Source organism: Lagopus leucura, unplaced genomic scaffold (genome assembly GCF_019238085.1).
Source record: "Lagopus leucura isolate 7727_CA_CO unplaced genomic scaffold, USGS_WTPT01 Super-Scaffold_100157, whole genome shotgun sequence".
Taxonomy (NCBI): Eukaryota; Metazoa; Chordata; class Aves; order Galliformes; family Phasianidae; genus Lagopus; species Lagopus leucura.
In genome coordinates, this window is record NW_024962334.1 from 19,034,281 (window position 1) to 19,058,302 (window position 24,022).

The following is a 24,022-nucleotide window of genomic DNA, read 5'->3' on the forward strand; positions in this document are numbered from 1 at the left end:
AAAAAAAAAAAAAAAAAAAAAAAAAAAAAAAAAAAAAAAAGAGGAGCCCATGGAGGCTGAGTCTGAAGCGGTAAAGTAGTTTTGGAGGAAGTGTTATTCTCCGGGAAAAAATCAAGACTCGAGACTCCTGCCTGGGTGCAACTTCTTATGTGGGGGCCTGGCGGTGTCAAAACTTTGAAGATTAATGGACGACTTTGTTAATGACTCACGGCGTCAGATTGAGGTGCTTAAATGATTTGTGAGGTGCAAAGCGCTTTCCTGACAGTCCCAAACAATGAGGGGAGAGTGCGCGGGCGGAGGCGAGGAGGCAGCGGGCTGCAGGACGGGCGCACACACGCGGGGACACACGGACACAAGCACACACCCCGCAGCCGCCGCACCAACGCACCCCCTCGCCCTCCCCCCCGCCCCGATCATTTCAGATTAGGACGCCGAGGGGATGGATGCGGGAGATACCGTTTCCCTCTTTAAAAAAAGTGTAAATAAAGCCTTTCTGGCCCCCAATGAGGCGTTCCTTCCCGACTTTTTTGGATCAATCAAACAGACAGTGGCTTCTTTTGATTAAAGCCCAAATTGTCATTGGGCAGAGGCAATCATGTGACAGCCAATTCGGTCCAATTTCAACCTTGTCTCCATGAATTCAATAGTTTAATAGTAGCACGGTCCCCATACGGCCGTAATCAGTGAATTAGAAAAAAAACACCCCACCAGCGATCTTCTATGATATATTTTTTTCTCCTCTCTCTCCTTTTTCCTGGGCCTTCCCCCCCCGAGCCCCCGGCATCCGAGGGAACTTTTTCTCCGCGGGGGCTGCGAGTTGAAGGCCATGAATTTCGAATTCGAGCGAGAGATCGGTTTTATCAATAGTCAGCCATCGCTTGCTGAGTGCCTGACATCTTTTCCCCCTGTCGGTGATACATTTCAAAGTTCATCAATCAAGAACTCGACGCTTTCACACTCGACACTGATTCCTCCTCCTTTCGAGCAGACCATCCCCAGCCTGAACCCCGGCGGCCACCCTCGCCACAGCGGCGGCGGCCGCCCCAAGGCGAGCCCCCGCGCCCGCAGCGGCAGCCCGGGCCCCGCCGGCGCCCCGCCGCCCCCGGAGTACCCCTGGATGAAAGAGAAAAAGGCGTCCAAGCGATCCTCGCTGCCGCCCGCCTCGGCCTCCGCCTCAGCCGCCGGACCCGCCTGCCTCAGCCACAAAGGTCAGTCCCGGGGCTCGCCGCCCCCCGGCCGCCCGCAGCCCCCTCTCGGACGGGGCTCCGCGCGGAGCCCAACTTTCCCGAGTCGCCCCAACGCGGGATGATTTATTTGAGTTGGAGCTGACCTCTCTTGTCTCGCTGTCCTAGAGCCGGGCTATTTGACAGTAATGAAGAGTGATAGATTGCTCCCGCTCAGCTCGGCGGCTGATGCATTAATTATCAATCGCGCTATGGCCGATATAAAGTTGGCCGCGGCGTGGGGAGGGCGCGGAGCGGGGGCCGCGGGGCGCGCCGAGGGGCCGGGGGGCTCCGGGCGCCGCACAATGGGGTCCCGCGGCCGAGGGCGGCCATTTTGTTGCAGTCGCTATTTTATGCTGCGAGGACATATGGCTAGAGAGTCGCTTCCACGCAGGGAGAGAGGGAGAAGCGCTGCCCCCCCCTCCAGCACGGGCCGCGAGGGGCTCGGGGACCGCGGTGCCATCCGCGCTTTTCCCCGACGTGCGCGGGGCTCTGCTTCGCCTCCGTTCTTTGCTGCTCTACGGGGCGCGTGTGCGTGTGGTGGTGGTGGCGGTGGTTCGCCTTCTCTTTTTCTTTTTTAACAGACCCCCTTGAAATCCCCGATAGTGGCAGCGGTGGATCTAGGCGGCTGAGGACGGCCTACACCAACACGCAGCTCTTGGAGCTGGAGAAAGAATTCCACTTCAACAAGTACCTCTGCAGACCGCGCCGGGTCGAGATCGCAGCGCTGCTGGATCTGACCGAGAGGCAAGTGAAGGTCTGGTTCCAGAACCGCAGGATGAAGCACAAGAGGCAGACCCAGTGCAAGGAGAACCAGAACGGCGAGGGGAAATTTAAGGGTTTGGAAGACCCCGAGAAGGCGGCGGAGGACGAGGAGGAGGAGAAAGCCCTCTTCGAGCAAGCCCTCGGCACCGTCTCGGGAGCGCTGCTGGAGAGGGAGGGGTACGCGTTTCAGCAGAATGCGCTCTCGCAGCAGCAGGCGCAGAATGCGCACAATGGCGAATCCCAAAGTTTCCCCGTTTCGCCTTTAACGAGCAATGAGAAAAATCTGAAACATTTTCAACACCAGTCACCCACTGTTCAAAACTGCCTCTCAACAATGGCCCAGAACTGCGCAGCTGGCCTCAACAATGACAGTCCTGAGGCCCTCGAGGTCCCCTCTTTACAGGACTTCAACGTTTTCTCCACAGATTCCTGCCTCCAGCTTTCAGACGCGGTTTCCCCCAGTTTGCCGGGCTCTCTGGACAGCCCCGTAGATATCTCCGCTGACAGCTTTGACTTTTTTACAGACACGCTCACCACGATTGACTTGCAGCATCTGAATTACTGAGAAATTAAAGACGTCCTCTCCCAGGGTCCTGCCTTCTCCTCCTCGTTCCTCCCCTTTATTATTATTATTTTCCCAGTGAATTAATTTTATTTCCTCCCCCCTCCCCCCTCCCCCCCCCGGTCGGTACATTCTGTTTGTCCCCTCCCTTCACCGTGCCATTTTACCGATTCTGACCAAGTTTTAGTTGTCTTCGGTTTTAACCTAGCCACGTTCTAGGTCCTTCGACGAAAGCAATATATGAGGTCTGTAAGAAAGTGATCATATAGGGATCGTATCGTCACTTTCTTTTTATTTTTGTATTGCATTAGGATGCGTTGTCATAAGTATTTTTGGTAGAATAAATTCTTGTTTGCTACAAGGCGCTTTCTCTTTTTTTTCCTTTTCCTTTTTTTTTTTTTTTTTTCCCCCTCCCTCTCTCCTTTGAGCACTGATAACACAACGGGTATTTCTCACTATTAACTCACTAATAATCAAACCCTGCCATCTCTCTCTGGTTGGAAACGCAGGACATTTAGCAGAGAGGAAAAACACGTTCAAATTCTTTATTTCGAAGGTTAGCGGAGAGGAAACAAACAAACCAACCCAAACCGTTCCCAGCTCCTGTGGCGATTTCTTCCCTTTAGTGTATGACCACAGTATCTCCGTGAGGACGCGGAGCTTGAGAATGCCCAACTCTAACAAAGCCGTAAGGGAGAGCTTTCTCTGTTACAGACAAAACGAGGGGCACGGTCCTGCAGAAATGAGCCTGGTACATTCACGGAAGGCTTTTTCTCACTTTTTTTCTTTTTTCTTTTACTTTTTTTCTTTCTTTTTCTTTTCGAACATAGCATTTTGTTCTCGACCATAATGAGCAGCCAGCAGGCTGGCTGGGAAACCTTAAAAATCTGAGCTCACAGGGTGCGTTCGATGGGTCTTCCCGCGCGGAGTGGTCCGGGAGATCAGCCCTAAAAGGAGAAGGAAGGGAGAAGTTAGAGCCTGCAACAGCCAAAGGCCGCACGAATAACTGGGGGAGGGATCGCACCCTCCGCTCGGTCCTTTTTGGGGGCGGTGAGGGGTCGTGGAGGACGATATTTACTGTTCAACCCCATCCTGGGGGGCGACCCAAAAGGGAAAGCTTTTATTCCCTAACTGCGGTTTCCTCGAGGTCCCCGCTCGCTGAGCCGAGCTGGGAAACCCCCGGCACACCTCGGGCAGCAGTGCGGCCGGGTCCGAACGGGGCGAATCCCCTCCCTGGGACGCGAATGGGGGCTCCCAGGAGGGCGAGAGGGGCGGCGGCCGCGGCTCCGTGCGTGGGGAGCCTGTGCGAGGAGAGCGGGGGCCTGGGAACGGCGCAGCGCTGCCCGTCCGTGCACGGAGAGCCGTCTCACAGCTCTGCACCGCGTTGTGGAGCCGGGATGCGTGGGTTATGGCTGGAAGGGCTGAACGCAATTCTTCCTAAAGTCATAAATCAAACGCTTTCTATGAATGAGAATGTCATCAAAGAGATCAATTGCAGGAACACATGCACAAATAAAAATCCTCTTACGTATTTGCCGGGGCTGGGGATCCCCGTCTAAAACCATTAAGTGAGAAGGCGTTTAGTCATAATTCATTTTTATTGCTCCTTTAAAACAACAGCTTGGCTGAGCTGCGGCCGCGGCGAAACCCCTGCCCTGCTCCTGTCCTCCTCCCGCTGCAGCCCTGAGCGGGGCGGGAGGCACCAGTGGCCCCGCACCTCTTTGGCAAGGGCCGAAACGGGCTGCTGTGTGCGGGGGCATTTTGTGGCCCGATGTCTGCGTGCTGGCAATGCATAAAAAATAAAAAATACATGTATTAAAAAATAAATTTAAAAGAAGAGGGAAAAAAAGAGACAGGAATAAAAATCCCCGACAAGATTTCAATTTTTCTCCAACTCGATTTAAATAAACGTGGGGGTGCAGCTATCAGGAGTCGCCTCAATTCCTCCCCATGAGCCCCGGGGCGCTGCGGGGGGAGAACTCCCACGCCAAAGCTTAAATGTGGGCCTCACTCTCGGGCAGGATACGGCGGTTCCCGAGCGGAGCCGCAGAAGAGCAGCGGTTGCCCCCGGCCCTACAGCCTCTGCCCCTCACACAGAACCGACAGCGAAAGCCCAAAGTATCGCGAGAGAGACAATGCAACAAAAGGGATGGGGGCTGCTCCCAACAATGGCACAGAAAAGGGGAAGGAAAAAAAAAAAGGGATTACAGGATGCTGGAGACTGTAAAAGAGGTGCTGTAATTTGCCGGGATTTACGGGTAAAACAGATCCATTTGCAGAGAAATACATATTTTTTCTTCGAAGGCTGATGTTAAAAAAAAAAAAAAAAAAAAAAAAAAAGCACTGAAAGGATGCCAGCTCTTTTATTGGTAAACAGTCCCAGTGGCCCTCCTTGCTCTGCCTTATGCTATATTTATCACAACAGGTTTACGGGAATGAAATGAATGTGTTTCCATCCCTTACCACAGCCCACACTGATGCAGTATAATGCCATAAACACCCCCGGAGTGTTGTTGCTGTCGCTCTCCCCACGACCTCCCTTCCTCCCCCTCCCGGAGTTTAAGAAACAGAACATTTCCAGAGGGCCCTCAGCCACTCGTGCCTGCTCAGTAAATCAGAACAAACAGAAATCCTAAGAGCGGCCCTTCAGCTTTTGCTGCCTGTAGAGAGGCCTTGGGGATGGCACGGGGTAAGGGTTGACCTAAGAGCAGCGGGAGAGCCCGCACCTCGGGGAGGATGTGGAGGATGTTGTGGTTCGGAGTGGAGGGAGGAGCTTGCGGGTGAGCGAGTGTGCGCGTGTGTTGGTGAGCAGGGAGAGGTGGCAGGGCAGGGGGAACCTTTGGGATTTCAAAGCAAGCAGCAGCGAGCACACAGCGATGGAAGAGCCGGGAGTGCACCTGCAGCAGCACAGGAGGCGGCTCCTCCCGGGGTCGGTGCTGAGGAGCACTGACTGTTGGTGCCAGCCCCTCTCCCTGAAGATAGACGAGAGCCTTGGGACGGATGGATGCCCGCTCTTTGCATCCCCTTTCACTTTCCGCATATGTAAACAGAATATGGGGTCGCAATCCACGTCCCATCGCGCCCCGTCCTTTTCTTTCCACGGACCTTTTTTTTTACTTTTTTCTTTTTTTTTTTTTTTTTTTTACCCGTGGATGGGGGTGGGGAAGTATAAGCTTAAACTGATGCTCATCCCTGTTCCCAAGGGTCCTGGGGCCACCTCTGCCACCGGCCATCTGCCACCTCCCACCACTGCAGGTCTGGGCGGTGGCAAAGCGCGGGGACAAAAGGGTCGGGCTGAGGGCCCTGAGTCTCCTGCGTCTCTCCGGGCCCTGCACCAGGACGCCTCCCCGGCCTGCGACCTGCAGCACACCGGGCATCCTTCCCCCACCCGGTCCGAGATATGCGGGTGGCAGCGCGCCGCGGGGACCCGGCAGATGGGTTGCGGAGCCCGGCGGGCCTCCGCCCCGTCGTCAGCCCCCCGACTCCCCCTCCCCTACCCCAGCCCCGGCTGAAGCGGGGAAGTCCGGAGAAGGTGCGGGGGGAGAGGAGGTGCGGGCTAGGGGGAGGCTGGCGTGCCCGGCAGAGCACAATGGCCGTCAGTCCCCGAAGCGCCTCATTTCCATGCTAATGTCCGCGGCCGCCTGGTGATGCGGCTGGACAAGCCCCTTTAACTCTTGGCGTCGCGTCGCGCTGGGCTCTGCGAAGGAGCCGGAGCAGCGGCCCCATTCTCATCCCCCGCATTATCCTCATCCCCGTCAGCATCCCCATTACGGTCTCCATCCTCACCCCTGGTCACATCCTCACCGCCGTCTCTAGCGCTGATGCTCTCCGCTCTGTCCCCATCACCTCTCCCCCGCCCCATGCCGCGGATTCAGCCCTCCCCATTCCGAGCCGGAAGAACGGCAAAGGTGCCCGGCACCAGTTTGACAGCCGGGTCGGCGTAGGGGCAGCCCGGCAGGGCCCGCCGCAGAGGCATTCACTCGCTCACTCACTCACTCACTCACTCACCCTGGAGGGGCCGGGCTCCGCGGGCCGGACTCCTCCGCCGGGTTCTCCGCTGCCTTCCCCTCTCAGCCAGCGGGCGGGACCCCGGCGGCGCGGCAGCCCTGCCCCTCGCCCCCCGGGGGGCCGCCGCCGCCCTGCCCCGCTGTGCCGCGCCGCGCCGTGCCGCGCCGTCGGAGCGCTCGGCGTTTAAATGCCCCCGACGCGGCGATCTATCAGCGGCAGGAGCCGGGAAAGTCCCGCAGGCGCCGCAGCCATTGGCTGCCGCCCCCCACGTGCCTCCCCGCTCGCGGTACCTTCGTGTCATTTTCCTCCCGGCCCCATGGAGGAAGTGGGAAAGTTGGCGCGGCCCCGCCGGACGCTGAAGACCCGGCGGCGGCGGCGTGACAGCGGCACGCTGCGAGGATGAGCTCCTTCCTCGAGTACCCCGTCCTCGGCGGCGAGGCGGGGGCCTGTGCCGCCCGCTCCTACCACCCTGAGCACGGAATTACAACTTTCCAGCCCTGCGCCGTCAGCGCCGGCAGCTGCAGCGGGGAGGACCGCTTCCTCGTGGGCCGCGGGGTGCCCCTCAGTCCCCACCGGCACCACCATCCCCCGGCCCAGCCTGCCTCCTACCAGCACCACGGCGGCCTGGGGGTGTCCTACGCGCATCCCGGCTGCCCCCCGACGTACGGCGCGCAGGGCTTCGGCGCCGCCTATGGCCCCTACGCTCTGGGGCAGGACGCCGAGCTGGGCGGCGGCTTCCCCCCCTGCGCGCCCGCCGTCTACTCGGGCAGCCTCTCCTCCGCCGCAGCGCAGCACCCGCACCAGGGCTACGCGGGGGGGCCCGCGCAGTACGTGCCCTCCCCGTACGGGCAGGAGCAGCAGAGCCTGCCCCTGGGCACCTACAACCATGCTCTCTCTCCCCTCCACGCCGGCCACCAGGACAACTCCCGCTCCCCCTCCGCCGACACCTCGCCGCCGGCGCAGACCTTCGACTGGATGAAAGTTAAAAGGAACCCCCCTAAAACAGGTCAGTGGCAGGCGGGAGCGGGGCAGCCCGGCCCGGTTCGCTCTGGCACCGCCGTCGGGGCGGCGGGGGGAGGCGGGTGCAGGTGCCCGCGGGGGCGGCTGGGTCTTGTGCCCTCAGCGCCGGGTGGGAGCCGGCGCCGGTTCTTCGGTCTCTCTCCCACCCCTCCCGCGGTCGTATTTCGTGTAATTCACAAAGCACTTCCCGAGTTTCCCCCGACACCGGGAGTTTAGCACCTCGCACCCCATCACTCACCCTGCCGGGGGTTCTCCCGTATCCCGAGGAATCCCTATCGCTCGGCCGCTGCGGGCGTATCGATTACGTAGCCTATAAATCATTTGCACTCGCTTAACGCTGCCTGTCTCCTCACAGGCAAGGCCGGCGAGTACGGCTTCGTGGGGCAGCCCAACACCGTCCGTACCAACTTCACTACCAAGCAGCTTACCGAATTGGAGAAAGAGTTCCACTTCAACAAGTACCTGACCCGGGCCAGGCGGGTGGAAATCGCAGCCTCCCTCCAGCTCAACGAGACGCAGGTGAAGATCTGGTTCCAGAACCGGCGGATGAAGCAGAAGAAGAGGGAGAAAGAGGGGCTGCTGCCCATCTCCCCCACCACTCCCACGGGCTGTGAGGAGAAGGCGGAGGACCCGTCGGAGAAGTGCTGCCCGTCGCCCTGCAGCGCCTCGCCCGCATCCTGCACCTCAGACCCGGGTCCCGCCACCAACTGAGCTCCCTCGAGCTGCGGTGCGCTCCGTCGGTCTGTCCGTTCGTCCGTCCGTTGGTCGGGCCCGGGGGCGTCGGCCCGGCCGCTCCTGGTCCCTGCCGCCGAGAGGTTTTATTTCGGTTCCCCCCTCCTCACCTCCTTGCCGGAGGAGTTGCGTTGGCACACGCGTGGGTTCTCCCTCCTCCCCGCAAGGATGTTCCTCTGAGTTTCACTGGCTGACAGACAGGTCATGGAGAGTACATAACCTCACGAAGAGATGCACTATGGCAAGTGTTTACACGACTTCTAGGACCTTCACCCTTTAATTTAATGTATACTTTGTTCGTGTCTATGAGTTTGTTGCTTGTAAATACTTTGTCCGAGAGATTTATCTTTTTACAGATTTTTCTAGAGAAGACGTTTAGATGATCAGGTGAAGCAGGGTGAGTGCATTCGCCAAACCAGACCCGCTTTTCTATCGGTCAGGCTGACGGCAGCATCAAGCAGACGTGTTAAGCTCCAGCAGATACCTCAAAGCGTAGCGCTATTTCCCAAAACGTGACAAACAAGGCTTCAATTGCACTAGGTTTTGTAAACCTTACCCTGTGTGCTCGTCCCTCCCTCCCCCATACAGCTGTGCTGGGCTGTGTCTGACAGAGGGACACTGCCGCCCCACAGACCTCACCTCTTCCTGTTTCCGTATCCCCCCTCCTTTAGCCTCGATGTCTTTTCGACCCACTCGTGAATGTGTCGGATGGCCAAATGAATGTATAACTTCTGTGGTTGGTGTCCGGGCCGCTGCATGCCGCCCCGTGTGTGCTGTACTCGGGACACGGAGCTCTGTCGGGCAGGAGCCGCGTCCCCCGACGTTGCGTACAATCACCAGGGCTCTGCGGTCCCCGCCGCTGGGACCCAGGGCAGGATTTACGGGTCCTTATGTCTGTAATAAATATATTCCGCTTTCAGGTATACCTCGTGTGTCTACCTCTGCGTGACGTCACTGGCACGTCACGGCTCAGCTCCCACGTTTTCCGCCGTTGGGCACTTCCGAGGGGAGAAGGGAGGAGGGTCCCAGCTTCATCCCCCCCGGCCTGCCCGGTCCGCCCCATAAACAAGAACCTTCCTCCTTTTCTATGCTCAAACAGCATTATTTTTAGAAAAAATATGTGGCCCTCCGCTGTAACTGGGAGGAATTTATGACCCCGATCTATTTCTGAAGCACAAACACGAGAGCTTCCTGGGTCAAGTGCTAACCTTTTCACCTCGGGATGGATGGTGACACTTACATAAACAGAGCACGCTTCAAAAGCAGAAACTGTCTTCGAGTCCTCTTTCCTCACGTCGCAGGCCCCTCGCAAGGGCTGCACATTTAATTACCGCGGGAATCGTGTCCCCCCCGCCCAGCGTTGCCACCCCGAAGGGCTGCCAAGGGATGGGGCGGGGGGGAGGGGATGCTCCCAGCCCGCTAGGTGCTCCCAGCCCGTTTCCAATCGCTGCCTTCGTATTTCTGGAGAAAGCCCAAACAAGTTATTGCGGGTAAATAGTGTGACATTTCCATGAGGTGCCAAAAGCATAGAGGTCGGGGAGGGGGACAGTGGGTGCCGGGGGGTGCCCGGAGCTCCCGCTGCCTCTGGAAGCTCCACGCATGACACCGCCTGACACGACACAGCTGCGGGGCAGCGCTGCCAGAGCGGCTCCGCTGTGCGGGATCGCCGGGAGCCAATGAAACGCTCTTCACTTCGGTGTCAAAAGAAACAAGCCCCGATCTGCAGGCGCGGCGGCCATATCAAGAGCAGCTATCTGCGAGGCAGCGGGGCTGTCTCCAAAGGCTCCCGCCAGCGCTGCCTCGATTTCTTTCATTTCCCAGCCTGCCATATACTTTACCTTTTGTTTATTAGTGTAAAGCCACAAAGCAAACCAGATGGCCTTCTTCCAGAGACTTGGATGTGTTAAAGTGGCATTTGCATGCCAATGAGGGTATTTCAATATCGAAATCTGGATCTAAACATTGCTGGAATCCGGATCTGAGAGCCGGCTCCCCCGATGCTGACTCAATGCGTTGGGAAGAGAGCTCATAAATTACAGCCTAAATGTGGGACGGGACACACGGCAGTGCGTCCGTCTGCGCGGAGCTGGGACAACAGAGCTTCCCCTCCTTCCGAGCCAAACCCCATGCTTTAACTTTTTTTTTCGCTTTATCATTTTTTTTTTTTTTATTTTTTTTTTTTTTTTTTCATCAGCCACGAACGATTTAAATCTGACACCCCCAACCTTCCCAACCCTAACTCATTTCGATATTTTTATTGTTATCATTTCGATACGATCAAGACCTCAGTGCTGCCGGTGGGGAAAGAAGGAACGAGTTTCTGGTACAGAAATACCTCAACGAGCAGAGCACGAGTTGGCCCAAGGGAACAATCAGCTGTCCTTCGGAATGAGGGGAACCTTTTGTTTTTACACCCGATTTTTTTCCCCTATTTTTCTCTCTTGAGTGTCTGGGAAACAAACAAGCAAGCAAACAAACCACACACACACACACACACAAAAAAAAAAAAAAAAACAAAAAACCAAAACACCAAAACAAACAAACAAAAAAACCCTACACCCCCCAAAACAACAACAACTGCAACAACCAAAAAAAAAAAAACAAAAACCCAACTCACAAAAAAATCTCCCTCACCAACCATCCCAACTCAAACCGCGTTCGAATGTCAAATGGAGTTTAGCATCCTCCTATCATACTTAAGGCCATTTCTACTGTTCACCTTTAAAGTTTACTTTTGGAGGCTATTGAGATGCTTTGGTGTTTTCCTCTGGGGCAATCAGATTGAAAGCGATCAATATTTACTCAGTCTGAAAGGGCTGTTGAAAAGGCAGCTAACAACAAACTGCTTAGCTGCTCTCCCCTCTTTAATCTCAGGTTCACCGAAAGTTCAGGCAGAAATGAATTCAGTGATGGGTCACTTTAGAATAAGCCCCAGTGGTTAATCTCACTGCCTCGCTAAAGGCAACAATCGCAGAGCCATCCCTCTCTCTCCGTCCCTCTCTCGGTCTCCCCTGCGGCGGTAATTCCCTCTCCTTTTTGCTCGGTCGTTCCGCGGTGTCCCGGAGATACGCACCGGGCTGCGGGGAACCGTCCCGCAGGGGACGCGGGGAGTCCCAGGGGCAGGGCGAGATGCTGGGAGCTTCTCCCCGGCAGCGGCAGGGTCAGCTGGAGGAGCCTCGTCCCCTTCTCCGTTCTCGGTGGGAATACATAATAATGATAATAAATCTGGCCATGAGAAGAAGAAATCTGGGCAAAACGCGCTGGATGTCGCTACTAATTGTAGGAAATCTTCGAAGGCCAGAGATCACGCAGATTAGTCACTGCATCACCGCATGCTTAACGGGGGTTTGTTAGCACCTCTCTAACGGGAGCTCACGTTCGGGCCGGAGAGGCGAGCAGGTTTCCCCCCGCACATCGCCCCTCAGCCCACCTCCCCCAGCGCCCCCCCAGAGCACCGGGGCGCTGCGGGAGTCTTGCGGGAGCGGAGGCGGCTCCGGAGCTGCCGGGGGGGCTCCATGCTGGGCGGCAGCGCCGGGAGTGCGCCGGTACGGGGCTGCTCCTCCGCCCGCTCACATTAGGGGAATTGAATCCTTTCGGAGGATTTCTCTCTTTAGCTTCCTTGCTTGTCTTCCTGAAGATTAGTTCTGTGCCAGCTCCTTAAACTACAGGAGAAAAAAACCCAAAAGAACAAAAAACCCCCCACAGAAATAACCAAATGGATAATATTTAATTAAATAGCAAAATAATATCTAAAATGATCACAAATATTTCTTCATAGCTTTCTTCTTCCCCTCTCCTTCCTCCCTTTTTCCCTTCCAAGCCAAACATTCCCGTTCTCCCCCAGGCACACCATTTGGCCGACTCGCGCTGTTAACATTATTCTTTTACGGTTTATGTGTCAAAAAATATTACAGGTCACAGTTACTCCTGTTTCAGGAACAGAAAGACCATTGGAATCAATGGGAGCCTCTGGGAAGAAAGTTCCGAAGAACTCGGGGCCAAACTGTTGATTCTAATCATGTGAGGAGCCCCATTTACCGTGCAACCACCAAAAAAATGACGTATTTTAGTAATACGAGCAGAAATCGGCCCGGAAGAATAGCTTCCGCGCCATTTTTTTCTTCTTTTTCCTTTTTTTTTTTTTTTTTTTTTTTTTTTTTTTTTTTTTTTTTTTTTTTCTTTTCTTTTTTTTTTTTTTCTTTTTTAATGGGGCAGTGCCATATTCGAAGCATTTGTTCCACATGGAAAATGTTTCAGCCATTACTTTCACAATTCTTTTGGCTTTCCGATCTTCTTTTCTTGAAAGTTCCTGTCTCGTGATGTGAAATGGCCACCGGTGATTCTTATGAAAATGTGACCAAATGATGATCGACCTCTCTTAGGGTGAAAACAACGGGCGCTTCGCGGTTTTTGAGTGGGTCCGGTTTATAAACACAAAGCCAACGCGTTGCCAAAAATAAATAAGTAAATGAATAATAAAAACCATAAATCAAACGAAACAAATACAAGACCAAAGGAGAGCAGAACGGGAGCAGCGGGGGGGACAGGAGGCCAGCCGCAGCCCTAAACTTTCGCCTCCGCTCTCATCGGTGTAAGACGCGGTGCAGAAGGGGGTTGGGAAACAGAGGGGCTCACGGTGCGCTCCGCTCGGAACAGCTGTAGGAGGTGTCGGAGCGGCGGGGAGCAGCACGACCCCAACCCCGGCCCGGCTTCCCCGATGGGGAGGGCGGTATCTGCGTCCCACCCGCTCGGCTGTGCGAAGGTCTGAGGGGTACTGCGTAATTGCAGCCCGGGCTGTAAGCCGGCCAGAGGAAAACCAAGTCAAAACCCAGTAATAAGCTATCGATTATTAAAAAAAAAAAAAAGAAAAAAAAAGAAAAAAAAAGAAAAGAAATAAATCCCAGGAAATATCTACTTTGATGGAATGCTTGGCTAAGGAGTTTTGGAGGGATCGATCGCATTCGCAGCTGTCCTCGGTTTTGATCTTCGGGAAATGACTAATAAAAGGAAAATTCGTTGTGTGCACTGCGACAGTAACTGAGGGGAGACGGCGGAGGGGCCGGAGCGCTCAGCTCCGCTCTGGGCAGGGCCGGGGTGAGGCGGTCCCGGCGGCTGCACCGGGAGCGTGCGGGGCTGCGAGAGCTGAGCCGAACCCCGGCGGCTGTCCGCGCCCGAGTGGCACCGCAGCGCTGAGCGGAGGGCATCGCTGCCGATCTGCTTTGTCTATTAATACAGCTCTCACCAGTCCCGGATAACCTCCCTCCCTTTCTGTCAACACCCGGGAGCCCCGGCCCGGACTAGGGGAAGAGGGATGGGAGCTGCCACCGGGGTCCTGTAGCAAGGGGGTGCCCCTTTTAGGGGGTTCGTGGTGACAGATGTTGATGTTTCTAGGGAGCTCGGTAAACAAAAAGTTGGACTGGACTTCTTCATAGCCCATGTGGTTTTCATCATTCCCAGTCAGGCTCAGACCAAAGGCAGGAGCTTCCCTCTTCACACTCCTCATCCCCTCTCATCTTCAGCAGTCACTCAGCTCCGGTGACATGGAATAAAGAGCAGAGAAAACACAGGAGGCCGGGTTCGTTAGGAAATGAGAAGAGACGGGACGAGGATGAGGCTGGAGAGGGGAACAGGGCAGCGGGAATCTCCCGACTGCTGCCTAGCGGTGGGCACTCAGGTGCAAAGCACAGCTGTGCACAACAGACTTCATCTGGGGACACATCGGAGAGTTGAAGTGAGAGCCAGAGAGTGCAGCTCAGGTTTCCCTCCGGCTTTGTAAAACGGTGAAGGTTATGGAAGTCATGAGGGTAGGGATTTCCATGCAGTTTTAGTTGAAACTCCTTAGTAACAAAAAACCTTTTTAAAATTTTGACTGGTGCACCAGGTCGACAAACTCATGTGCAAAATGTCAGTTCCATTGGAAATGCTATGCAAGCTTCATTTTATTTTCTTAGCTTAGTTGTATAATATTCCCTGCAATCTTCAACAAAGAAAGAGACTTCACCAAACTGGGCTATTTTGGAAGAAATACCTGCCCAATTGCACTGTAATACCAGTGGACTCCTGGATGGTTCTGGGGATGGATGGATCATAAAACAAAGTGCATTGATTGGGGTAGTTTGTGTTCCTCATGCTGTGCTGGGGAAAAAAATATTTAAAAAATTGCACTGTCTAGGCACTGAAAGGTGATCCCATTTGAGCTGAGCCATCGAAAAGCCATGCATATTTCACTGTGCAGAGACGTTATCTTGAAGGAACACTCCTTCTAGCAAACAGCATTAGCATGAACGATATGTTTAGTCATGAAGGTGGGCATTGCAGGCAACTAAGACCCCAGGGGGCTTTGCAGTTCATTACATTTTCAGTCTCCTCCTCTATGTATTTCAGTTTTGCACTTCTGACAATGCTAGGAGACCAGGCAATGATGACACAAAAAGGGCTGGAGAAGACCTGTATGTTGGTCAGAAGAGGAAGAGGATAAAGATGAAAGTAAATCCCAGCTCCCACTGCATGCATGTGAATGTGTATGCTCCCTCAGAATTTAGGTTAATTTAATGAGACATTACCATAGCTTCTTACAAGTCAGCTCCCATAGTAAATGATTTAATGTCAGCAGAGGCTTGTACCTGGCCCCGTGCATACATCGATCTTGTGTTGGACCTACCATGGCCCATTGCCCATGGAGATTTGGCTCACCTGAGCTTCAGGTCTGCAAATCAGAAGATTAGGCCCACTGAACCTAGTAATCCATCAGTAAAGATAACTTTTCTCTTTTCAGATTATATGTTTCTTACCCTGGGGTTCTGAATGCCACAGTAAGGCTCACAAGGAAAATAGATAAAAAACACTGACAATTCTGCTGGGACTCAGAGCTCTAACGATTGCAAAGCAGACAAGTGGATCTGGAAAACCAGATAGCCTCAATGAAACCACCTTTTTGAGCACAGAACAGTGATGTGTTTTGGAAACAGTTGACCATGAAGGTTGCCTCTATTTTCACCAGGGCTGAAAAGAAAGAGTCATGATCATTTCAGTGGGCTCTGAACCGGGCTGTAACTTTAGGCTCCTTACTGAACAACAAGCAAAAATCCATCCTCTGCTTTCCACTGAGAAGGCAGAAGGGCAGGCTGCAGACCGAAGCAATGAAAACCCAACACGCAACATTTGGTCAGATCCTCAGTTCTTTTGCATTATAGTTGTGATCTGCCTCTGGGGATCCTGCTTGTGAAAATGGAAGGTAAAGAACTTAAAAGGTTTTCTACCACTAGAAAGAACAGTTTTCGTCCCTCTGACCAGTATGTGTGAATCAAAAGAAGTGCAAATCATTAAGGCTTAGATGGAAATCTTATGCACAGCCTTAGCTATGAGCTTGTTGAGAGGGTTCTTTACTAACCAGCCTTAACCACGGTTGAACATAGAACATAAAATGGGACCCCTCATTCCGCAGATCTCACATATTATAACTGGCATAGTTTTGCCCTAAAAATACTGCAGGTTTTATTTTTTTTTCCTGAGCAACTACTTTTTCAGTGTGACATTTTACGATTTAAAAGAAGTGAAAATCAGTCACCTCATATGCAGCATTTAAAGTAACAGTGAGCCCATGTTAACATTGATTTCTGTCTGTACGTTTCCTTCTCCCTCTCTGTAAAACTTATGTACTCCATTGATACAATACTACCCACTCTGATAATAAATCTGTTGTTTAAAACTAGGATGCTGCCATTTCCTTTTCCATGTAATTTATAGTTCTATTGATTGCAAAGCTCTGCTTCTCTATTTCCCCCTGTTGTATTAAAAATGAGTTCTAATTGCAAGGCAAATGATATTTGGTCAAAGCACCTCTCAGAGTGTTTTAACTGTGGCTGAGGAGATTTAATTTGATTAATAGAGAAATGAAAGCCTCGAACATCTTAAATGATAATTTTCAGCCTAGAGAAAGAGAGACAAGCGAAGAAGGGAGGTTAATGGAGCTGGGGAAAGCTTTCATAGATCAGCATGAGCAGATGTTCTTTTGCTTTTCTGTCAACAATTCTGGTTTGTTGTGCATAGAGAAAAACAAGCTTTTCAACTCTCACCATGATTTCAGCCTGTTGCCAGCTTTGCTTGCCTGCAGGATATCTGCTTATCTAGCAAGAGCAGGATCAGGCCTCCTCCCCTTTGGTCTAGAAGCAAAACAACCTTTCACAAGGGCTGCAAAAATTGTCACACTCCTCCTCCTCTGCACATACATTTTTCAGTCCTTAGATCTTTATTTCATAAAATTCCTCTTAGACATAGGAACCTCCCCCCCCCCAAAAAAAAACCACCAAAAAACACACAAAAAAACAAACCAACATCAGGAGATGAATGGAAAAGCTGAGAAATATTAACTGCATTCAGGTGTGCATTTACTGAGAGGAGAAAACAGGAGCTCCTTCCTCGAGGGCAGCACACGCGTTTGGTTCCACAGCTGTACAGGGTCCTCTGTAGCATGGTGCCTTATTCCAATGAGGTGTTTTGTCAGAAAAAGAGTAGTAGAAGCAGCCCCAGAATCACTATCTGTGTTGTAGATGGTATCTGATCTCAAAGAGAAGAGGGAGAGAGGAATGAAGCCCGTCAGCATCCCTTCTTGGAAACACACCTGCCTGCAGTGAGTCTGTCCCACAGCAGGTGTGGTGCTCTGCTCCCATGACCCTGCCAGCCCAAGCTCAGACGTTCCTTCAGCTGCCACGTGTGAAGGTCCTTGTGGTTGTGAGTAGGAGTACGTGTGCTAAGCCAGAATGTCACTACTGAAAATACCTTCTCCTGACTACTCTAGGTACACTTGAAGAGTGAAGAGCTGCATAAGTTCTTAGCAGAAGAAAGGAGGGGTAAGAGTTCCTCTCTGCATACACCTTACACTTGTATTTGAAAGAATTTTGGGGAAGAATAAAAAAAAAGAAGGTTCATCTTTACATTTCCCATATGTTTATCTACATCTTTAAGACAAGCTCTTTAAGATCGTCATTGGTGCTCCAAGTCTTGGCAGCACATGATGAGCTTACATCCTCCAGCCTGCACACTTGGAGCAGTGCTTCTATTGCTTTTATTCATGTTAGGATGAGGGTGGCCAAAAGGGCAAAGCTAGTGTGGGGCAAGAAGAGGGAAAATCCTTTTCCTTCCATTCCCCTTCTCTCCTTCCCTCCTTCCCTCCTCCCTCCCTTTCTCTCTCACTCTTCCCCCTTCCCTTCCTCCTTTCAGACAACCTGAAACCTTACTCTTGTTGGCCAGGTGCGAATATGAGAAGTGTATACCTCCATTTCCCTTCTGGAAGGCCCCCAAAATTTATACTGGGGTGTGTGGGGAGGAAAGGGGATGTACTACTTCCCCAGATTTCTAACCACCTTTTCAGTGTGGGGATTTAAAATTAGGCTTCGCTCTGAGCAAAGGTAACTGTTGAAAGGAAGGATGGTGTTTTATTCCCATTTGATGCTGGTGGTTTGCTTTTGATTTCAAGAGTTCCCTCATTTCCTTCATCCCAAGATGCACAGGCTCAGACTGTTGCTGCAGGGGAAAATAGATTTTTTTTCTTATCACAAAGGTTTTTTTTTTTTTTTTTTTTTTTAGCAGTTGCCTCCTTTTCTACCATCTTTTCTTCTGCTTTAATATCTTTAATAAGTGCTACCAGCTGTCTGCACGCTTGGTGTTACATGTTGTGAACAGGGCTGAGTTTCTAAGGGTCTGGGATGGTGTTGTTTACTATTAGGCATAATGGAGATTGTTGTTTTTGCCTGAGGCAGGTGGGCTGTGGCTGAAGCATGCACAGAAATGCAGAACATGTGCTGCTCTGAGCTATCTGCTTCTCTGCTAAGAGGAGGCTGAGCTGCAGCACTTGCTTAGTATGCAGGGACTCCTTCTCCTGCCATTCCCTGGCCCCTTGCATGCTTAACCTTAGAGAGAAAGGCACAGCATATTGTGATGCTGCTACCCGGTCGAAAGACACTATCAATTTTAGAAGTGATAGGTGCATGTCAGAATCAGCATAATTAACTGGAATGACAATCCTGTTAAATGTGTTCCTGCCATTGCACTGGCAATAAAGCATGTGTAAATTTACAATTAAGGCCTGTCTTTCTTCTGTACCTTGGAGACTGGTGACAAACATTAAGAAGTTGTATGGCATCGGGAGTTGAAGGGAGGTATTTATCACAATAAAAACATCAGGTGATGCATTTCCCAGATTATCAGACCTACTTATTCAGATCTTCTTTTTGCTGGAAATTTCAGGCTGAGTATTATATTTCTGATCTGAAAGGTGATATTTCACTTTCTGGGTTTCTGTTTTCATTTGCAAGATGGATGAGAACACTCCTGTTCAGCCACCTTGCAAAAAGATGTTTGAAATAATCCTCATTCCGCATTACACATAGGGCTGTACTTTCTTTACATTGATTGTGTTGGGCTTAGTGGATCCAAAGAGAAATTTTCAGGGATGCTACAAGGTATTTCCCTACATTGCACAGAGGTGCTCCAGCTCCTGCTCTGGCAGCTGCTGGAAAGCATCAGCATAAGCGAGATAAAGGTGATTTAAAGCGTGTCTGTGAGTCAGGCGGTGAACTGACAGCCATCTTTAACCAGCCTGACCCTGGGATGACCCTGAGCTCAGCTGGTTGTGAGATAGTTGGGTCTATTATGGGACAAAGGATCATATGTCTGACAGGATGCAGGGAACACATTATGGGATCACAGCTGAGTAGCAGCGCAAGACATAATGTGCATTTATTTGATGAACAACACAAGCAAACCTTGCCAAGAAAATGTAATTTCAACTATTTTGTTTATTCTGAGCCAATCTCTTTCTGTCGCCTATTTCAAGAAATTCATATTTGTTAGATTTTTCTCTTCCAGGAATGAAACAGATGATCGTGCTAGAGAAATTTATAAAGCTTGTAGAATGCATGCTGATAAATTCATATAATGGACTTGCACATTTCTATCGTATTTCCTGCTTCCCATGTGGGCTCAATCTGCATCTATTCCACATTAGATTTCTAACATCTTCGCCTAAAACCACATATAATTTGGTCAAGCAAGGATGAGAATGTCAGAATGAATGTAATAGTAAGATAGAGAGAAAGCCATAAGGTTGAAACTGCATGGTGAGAATCTGCACTCATGGGCAGTGCCAGAAGACTGAAATTTGGTGTGACAAGCTTCTCAGGAAGGCAAAATATCCAGGTACCTTTCCATGCTGAACTCCATTCACATCTAGTCTTAGGGATAGGATACTGTAACAAGAAATTCAATATTCTCCATTTAATCATGGGAGAAAGGCTGATAGATATAAGGGCAGTGATAATCTATAACCTCACACACACACACAAGATTAGCTTTACCTGCTCCACTGTAGATCTCACTGTATGCCACAAGGAAGAGAAACTACTGTGTTAAGGCTGTGGGAGCTGAGGGCAGGGATAGACTGGGCTTGACAAGGCACTTGGAGTTGTAGGATATTGGGTACTTGGTGCTCCAGATGCAGTGTTCTGAACCCTGGGGGGTGCAGCGGTGCATGGCTTGTCATCACCACCAGTAAATGAAAGCTGAGTGTCTGGTAATATCCACCACGGTAACACCCACAGCTCCTGCTGTATTGTGTGGAAGAGATGGGAGCATGGTGCCCATTTGAGGATATCTTCTGATCCCCTGCCATGAAGGCAGAACTGCGTCTACTGGAGTTGCAGGTGATACTGAGCCCCAGTCCCTCACTGCCTGTGGTCTTGCTACACAGAGCAGGAGGCAGATAGCATAAGGAAAATCGAGAATTAACTCTGTCATTCCCCACTGTCCCCTGGCCTGTGTGTCAGGGTGAGGAGGACAGTGGGATGAAGCATCTCACTGTGGGCAAAGTCGAGAGCAGCTTTTCACCTTCAACAGCTTCCGAGGGGATAAGGGGGTTAATCTGCATCCCAGGCCTCATTGTCAGCAACCATGCATCCTATTGCTCCAGGCAAAACTGAATCTGGCTTGGAGTCCTGTACAAACAGCTCACTCTTTGCAGAACTGCTGTGCTGATGACCTCTCCTAATATATGACTGGTTTATATGTGGGCTGATTGCTTCCAAAGGGGAAACAACACAAAGTGATTCAACGTGACCTCATTAGCTCAGCTCACACTGGTAAATGGATGGCCACCATTAGGAAAGCTCTGTTGTGGCAGCACTTCCATCGTATTACCTGTGGATAGTATCATAATCTTGCTATAACCTGCTGCAAAGATTTATGCACTATGCTAACTTGCACACTACAGCTGCTTTCTGTCTTATAAATATTGACTTCTGTGCCAAAAACAACAACTTGGTACAACAGGAATTAATCTTTTGCTTGACTGATGCATCTTCGCAGGCCAGTTTGTCTTTAGCAAATAGAGCTCAAGAGAGTTCTATGATTTAGAAAAATACCTTATAAGTTGATCTGAAATATAGGCTGTGATAAGCAGAGGCATCATTAAAGCGACACAGGGGCTATATTTTGCCTTCTAGATTTTGCTAACTGTACCATCTGTTTGTCATCTCAGCTTATGTGAAATTTTAAAGAAATTGCCAGACCCTGTGACCTGAATCTTTTCTATATTTCACAATTTCTCTGATAATTTATTTTTCATGCTACACAACTGCTTTAAATTCATGTGATTTTTAATAAAAAATAATCATTGGAGGAGCTGATTTATCAGAACACTTACAGATGTTATACTTTTTGTCCTCAGGTACAGCACTGCAATGCCAGGGAAGAAAAGCCCATCCCCTGCCTGGTGCTGGACACTAGGGTGAACTCACAGTATTGCAGGATTCTGGAGCTGACAGCAAATAGCAGCTCATGGACTCAAGGTGTTAAAAAGATTACAAGACAGAACATCTCATACAAGACAGCTCATCTTATTCAAGATTCTTGTAGGAAGATTTTTGCACTGTGATTACTGAACAAAGATATTTTTCTGCGCAAAAGAACCATTTAAGGTATTGGACCTGAAGATGAACTTACTGTGTTTTGACAATGGCCCTTTACTGAAGTTTGAATTTCCAGGGCTCCAATTACACATATTTTTGTAAGCCTGTTCATACTACACATGAGACTGAGAGAAAGCAAATGCTCCCTGCTGGGGTGGAATTTTTGACTTGACTGTTCTCTTAGTGTTCATGTAAAAGTCAGAGAAGCACTGTGGTTTTGGACCATATCAACTCATACCACATACTGTGATCTTATACTCTACAGGCCAGATATGACTGACTTACAGCTCAGTTTTCATTTGGACTGAGACTTGATTCTTCAGTATTTTTAATGAAGCACACTTGCATGTACCCTGGGTAGGCAGGCTGGCGGGAAGACATCTCTGGGATTAAATCACGCTCCCACAATGGAGCCAGTCACTAGGTTGTCTCAAGTCCTATCTAGGCAACTGCTTGTTTTGTGCTATGCAATGATGATGCCTTCAGGGCCACTAGCTCATGCTGTCTCACCAAAACTCTCCTTTAGATGAATGTCCATGGGTGAAACCTTTTGCAAGTGAAGGAATTAAATGTCACACCTTTGCTCCATATACATGTCCACGTCAGACACTGTTTTGTCAGACTGCAAGTCTGCTGCCATCTGTCACGTGGCCAACACAGGCAGAATATCAGTGAGAAGGTTCAGCTTATACTACCATGCCACCAACATCCACCTCTGACGTCATCTGCTGACATAATGAAATAGCAGATACTGCTTTCAGTGCAGCCCTCATATAAGGCTTCAGTTTCTCCAGAAAAAAACAACGAAGGAAAATACTGTAAGCACATAAAATATATAAACTGATAGTACTTCACAAAGCTTACTTGTTATGTAGTGAAATTAAGCATTTGAGTTTTAATTTTGATAAGCTATTAGCTTTTTTTTTTTTGTAGTTCATTTCCATGCTTGCTCAGTGCATAAGAACTTGGGTAAGTACCACATTTCCACCAGCTGAACTTTATGGCAATCCCAGAGATTAAATTTTAAAATTTTATGATGCTTATTAATAGGAAATAGATATGCCTATGTGCTTAAAATTATGGTGCAGAGTATCTTCAAACGAGAACTGCTTTGAAATCTTTCCACTGGAGATAGCAAGGTAAGGTAAATTAAGATGGAATTTTAAGGTTCGTCTGTTTAAGGGTCTTTCTAATGCAAATACTCTTACATGAGATGAGCATTTTTTTGGTGTTTAAGCCTCCTAAAAAACAACTGAACTGATTAAAATCTCTTTCAATCAATGGTAAGTGTAATCAGTGGAAAAATTCTTCAATAGAACTGTGAAAACATTAATTGAGAATTCAATTTCTCTCATGATTATAAGCTCTATAGTCAGTTGATTACTTGAGGAGTATGAATAGGTTCATTCACAGTAAAATGCACATAATTCAGGTATTTTTTTAAAATACATAGATCCAAATCATGGCAATGGTAAGGTTAAATTAAAAAAAAAGGAAAAGAAATTCCATGGCTGGAATATTTAAGTGGGTCATAGCTAGACACAGGTCTTCTGTAACAGCCTGAGAAACTGTGCATCTAATTACAAATACATCAAAGCACAGATGTGATCTTCAGTAAATACATGTTCATACATGTATCTTCCTGGATTTACATGAAGCAAACAAACGTGTCTTGAACTCTAGGAATGATTTATACATGGAAAGTCATATGGGATGTAGTTTAGAAGTGCTGAGTCCCAGACTTCAGATTGCAAGGAAAGAAATCTTACGATAATTTGGTCTTAATTTTGAATCTAAACATATGAAGGAGAGGATATTTGTTTCTTTGTTTAGCACCTTCCACAAAGGGGATGTCAATCAACACCACAGAAGTAATTCTTGTTGTTTTGGTACTGAAGGGCAAACCGAAAAGTGGCACTTGAGAAGCCTTGCTAATCTGCAGTACAACAGTCACCAGTAGCAGCTGTAGCTGAAGATCCAGGACTGGCCATATTGCAGTAACAATTGCTCCTTCCTACGTATATAAATATAGGCATGGGCTTTACTTTGGATTTTTAGAATCAGAGTCTAGCTATGAGAAGCTGTCCTACTTCAGGCTCTGCTGAGTTCTCAAGTAGCAGATAATCCAAGACTTGAGACAACATTGCTACTAGACTTCAGAGTTCATGTTCTACGAGCCTTGCAGGTTTCTCGAAGAGTCCTCTTGGGCTGGGAGTTGTCCAATAGAGAGCAGATGAGGTGAGAATCCATGGGCTGGAGATTCCACGGGCATTCACTTAGAAGGGAAAGGGGAGTTCTTTCCTTTTCTCACGTCCCATCTCTGCTTTCCTTCCCTTGTATTGTGCTCTTGTATACACTGTGAAGTGAGCTTGAATGAGACAAAGGAAGATAGCAAAAAGTGTAGGGGGGATCTTGTCTTGAGCTCTGCTCTGAAAAAAGCTGACATTTGATTTCACTGGAGGCCCGGGTTCTGCAGAGTGAAATGAAAAGGGTCAGGAACCACGTTTCTTCCAGAGCTGGGAAAGGCACTCTTTTTCTCCAAGGTTTCAAGTTCTTGTAAATTCCTCCCAAACTTCTCTAGAGCTGAAAGCTTTGATGCTCCTCATAAAAGACCTTTTTTTTTCTTCTGAAAGTTTGAGGAAAATTCTCTGATTCAACTTTAAGTCACAAAAGAGTGAGACAGTGAGTTTTTTTTTTTCAAACTACAACTTGGAAAGAAGCAAGCAAACAAACAAAACTGAAAACTGAGA

The 24,022-nt window shown here is 49.9% G+C and overlaps 2 protein-coding genes and 1 long non-coding RNA gene across 3 annotated transcripts; 2 read left to right on the forward strand and 1 right to left on the reverse strand.

The window, feature by feature from the left end:
- The first annotated feature begins 413 nt into the window (after positions 1 to 413).
- On the forward strand, positions 414 to 2,911 carry HOXA2 (homeobox A2). The gene is made up of 2 exons (XM_042889048.1): positions 414 to 1,208; positions 1,808 to 2,911. Exons 1-2 carry the CDS (start codon positions 827 to 829, stop codon positions 2,551 to 2,553), a joined length of 1,128 nt encoding a protein of 375 aa, XP_042744982.1. The 5' UTR covers positions 414 to 826; the 3' UTR covers positions 2,554 to 2,911.
- Positions 2,912 to 3,081: 170 nt separating this feature from the next.
- On the reverse strand, positions 3,082 to 6,650 carry LOC122189699. The gene is made up of 2 exons (XR_006181935.1): positions 6,559 to 6,650; positions 3,082 to 3,497 (listed from the first exon to the last, which is right to left on the reverse strand). It is a non-coding gene; the product is annotated as an uncharacterized LOC122189699 (long non-coding RNA).
- A 234-nt stretch (positions 6,651 to 6,884) lies between these two features.
- HOXA1 (homeobox A1) lies at positions 6,885 to 9,554 on the forward strand. Its single transcript, XM_042889049.1, has 2 exons — positions 6,885 to 7,564; positions 7,934 to 9,554. The coding sequence occupies exons 1-2, from the start codon at positions 6,958 to 6,960 to the stop codon at positions 8,287 to 8,289; spliced, it is 963 nt and encodes a 320-aa protein (XP_042744983.1). The 5' UTR covers positions 6,885 to 6,957; the 3' UTR covers positions 8,290 to 9,554.
- The last annotated feature ends 14,468 nt before the right edge of the window (positions 9,555 to 24,022 follow it).